This window comes from Sinocyclocheilus grahami, unplaced genomic scaffold, assembly GCF_001515645.1.
Source record: "Sinocyclocheilus grahami isolate Dianchi unplaced genomic scaffold, SAMN03320097.WGS_v1.1 scaffold770.1, whole genome shotgun sequence".
Lineage (NCBI taxonomy): Eukaryota > Metazoa > Chordata > Actinopteri > Cypriniformes > Cyprinidae > Sinocyclocheilus > Sinocyclocheilus grahami.
In genome coordinates, this window is record NW_015505949.1 from 405,501 (window position 1) to 407,148 (window position 1,648).

Sequence of the window (1,648 nt, forward strand, 5' to 3'; positions counted from 1 at the left end):
AGGGCGGGAGCGCACAATCATCACGGTCTGTGATATTTCTCAGAGACGGAGCAGCTCTGAGACTCTCTACTGCGGCGGCGAGCACGGCTTTCCTCTCACGCAAAGCCCTTAAGACTCTGTTGTTTTTTCTTTATTTGTTTTCTTTGCTTACCTCTGGTCGATAAACCCCGTATGATCTAAACATTATTGTTCCAATTATGCGACCCAGAACAACTTTTGCCCTCATCTTCAGTCAGTTGCTTGCTGCGTAGCGAGAATTCATTCATATTCCGTTTGAACGACGGATGACCATCATGTTAATTGCTGTTGGATGTACATTGGTTTGCCGTGCTGCTGGATTAATCAGGGGGCGCAGCACATTCTAAAGTGTTTTTGCGACATGGAGTCGGATCGATAATGATTTTAGTTGGGCTGTAATACTGACCGGACTAAAGGTAAAAGTCTTCGTTGAAGTGGATCCTGAGAGACTGAATGTCTGTGCAGTAACCGCAGGGATTAAACGCGAGTGGAATCAAAAGCGCGCGGCTGATATGGGTGAGCACTTGGAATCCTGGGATAAAGTTTATCCTTGACTATTGATGAGTATTCATGAAAAAAAATATATATATATATTTATTTCAAATCCATGTCATATCAATTTCTGATTTAAAACATTAATCGGTCAATTTGTGTAAAATGAAACCGGGTTATAAAAATGCACTCTTTCTTTAGTCTTCACATATATCTAAAATGAGGAAACTGCATTTTTCTTCTGCATTCCTTAGACAGGTATTATTCAGGGCAGTATGAAAATCATCTCAGGCACAGGTGTGTAACGTCGCATTTCAATGACATTTTGGCTTGCTTGTCCAAATGACTGTCTTTCTGGTATTTTCAACGCACAAATTAGTGATGGGAAGTTCGACTCATTTCCCCGAATCGGTTCTTCCGAACAATTCGTTTCAAAGAAGCGGTTCCAAAAAAAAAAAACTGCGTTTTACGTAAGCACGTGGTCTCTGACATCAAAATGTGCCATCATAGTGGCCTAAAACTTTAATATAAATCTCTTTGTGTGCACATATTGTTATTACTGTTTTCCTATTGTATTTTTTGTGATTTGTTTTGTCCCAGTTTAGCTTTGCAGCCATGATTTAGTTCATTAGGACCCTAAATATAATTAAACAGTACTACAGTTAATCTCCGATGAAAAATGTTAGTAGCTTATGTTTTAATAAAAATGTTAAAACTAACTCACTTGGCTTAAACAATCTTGGTTCACAGTTGACTTGCTGAGCTATTTAATTCATTCATTCAATCATTCATTCATTCATTCACTCATTCATTAATTTCTTTCGGTGAGCCGTAAAAGTAATGAAGCCAAAACAACTCAATATGGTAAGCTCATCTCCTATCCTAAAGAGAATATGAAATGTCCTAAATGTGATTGATAGTTCAATGGAGCATCCAGTCAGTGAGGAAGGTTTTAGTCTGTTCCATTCACTCTTTTTCTGGACCAATTTCTTGTCCTCAAAATATAAACGATGAAAAACATCTTATGGAGATTTTTCTATCTGGTTCTTAAAAAGAGTGATATTTCCTTAATGTATTTAATATATATATATATATATATATATATATATATATATATATATATATATATATATATATA

At 36.2% G+C, this 1,648-nt stretch overlaps 1 protein-coding gene across 1 annotated transcript in view; it reads left to right on the forward strand.

The window, feature by feature from the left end:
* The first annotated feature begins 215 nt into the window (after positions 1 to 215).
* Positions 216 to 1,648, forward strand: part of LOC107561403 (leucine-rich repeat transmembrane neuronal protein 4-like) — a 44,700-nt gene continuing 43,267 nt past the window's right edge. Inside the window, exon 1 of the mRNA XM_016245847.1 lies at positions 216 to 534. Coding sequence (XP_016101333.1) covers positions 531 to 534 — 4 coding nt within the window. The 5' untranslated portion in view covers positions 216 to 530. The remainder of the gene's footprint in view (positions 535 to 1,648) is intronic.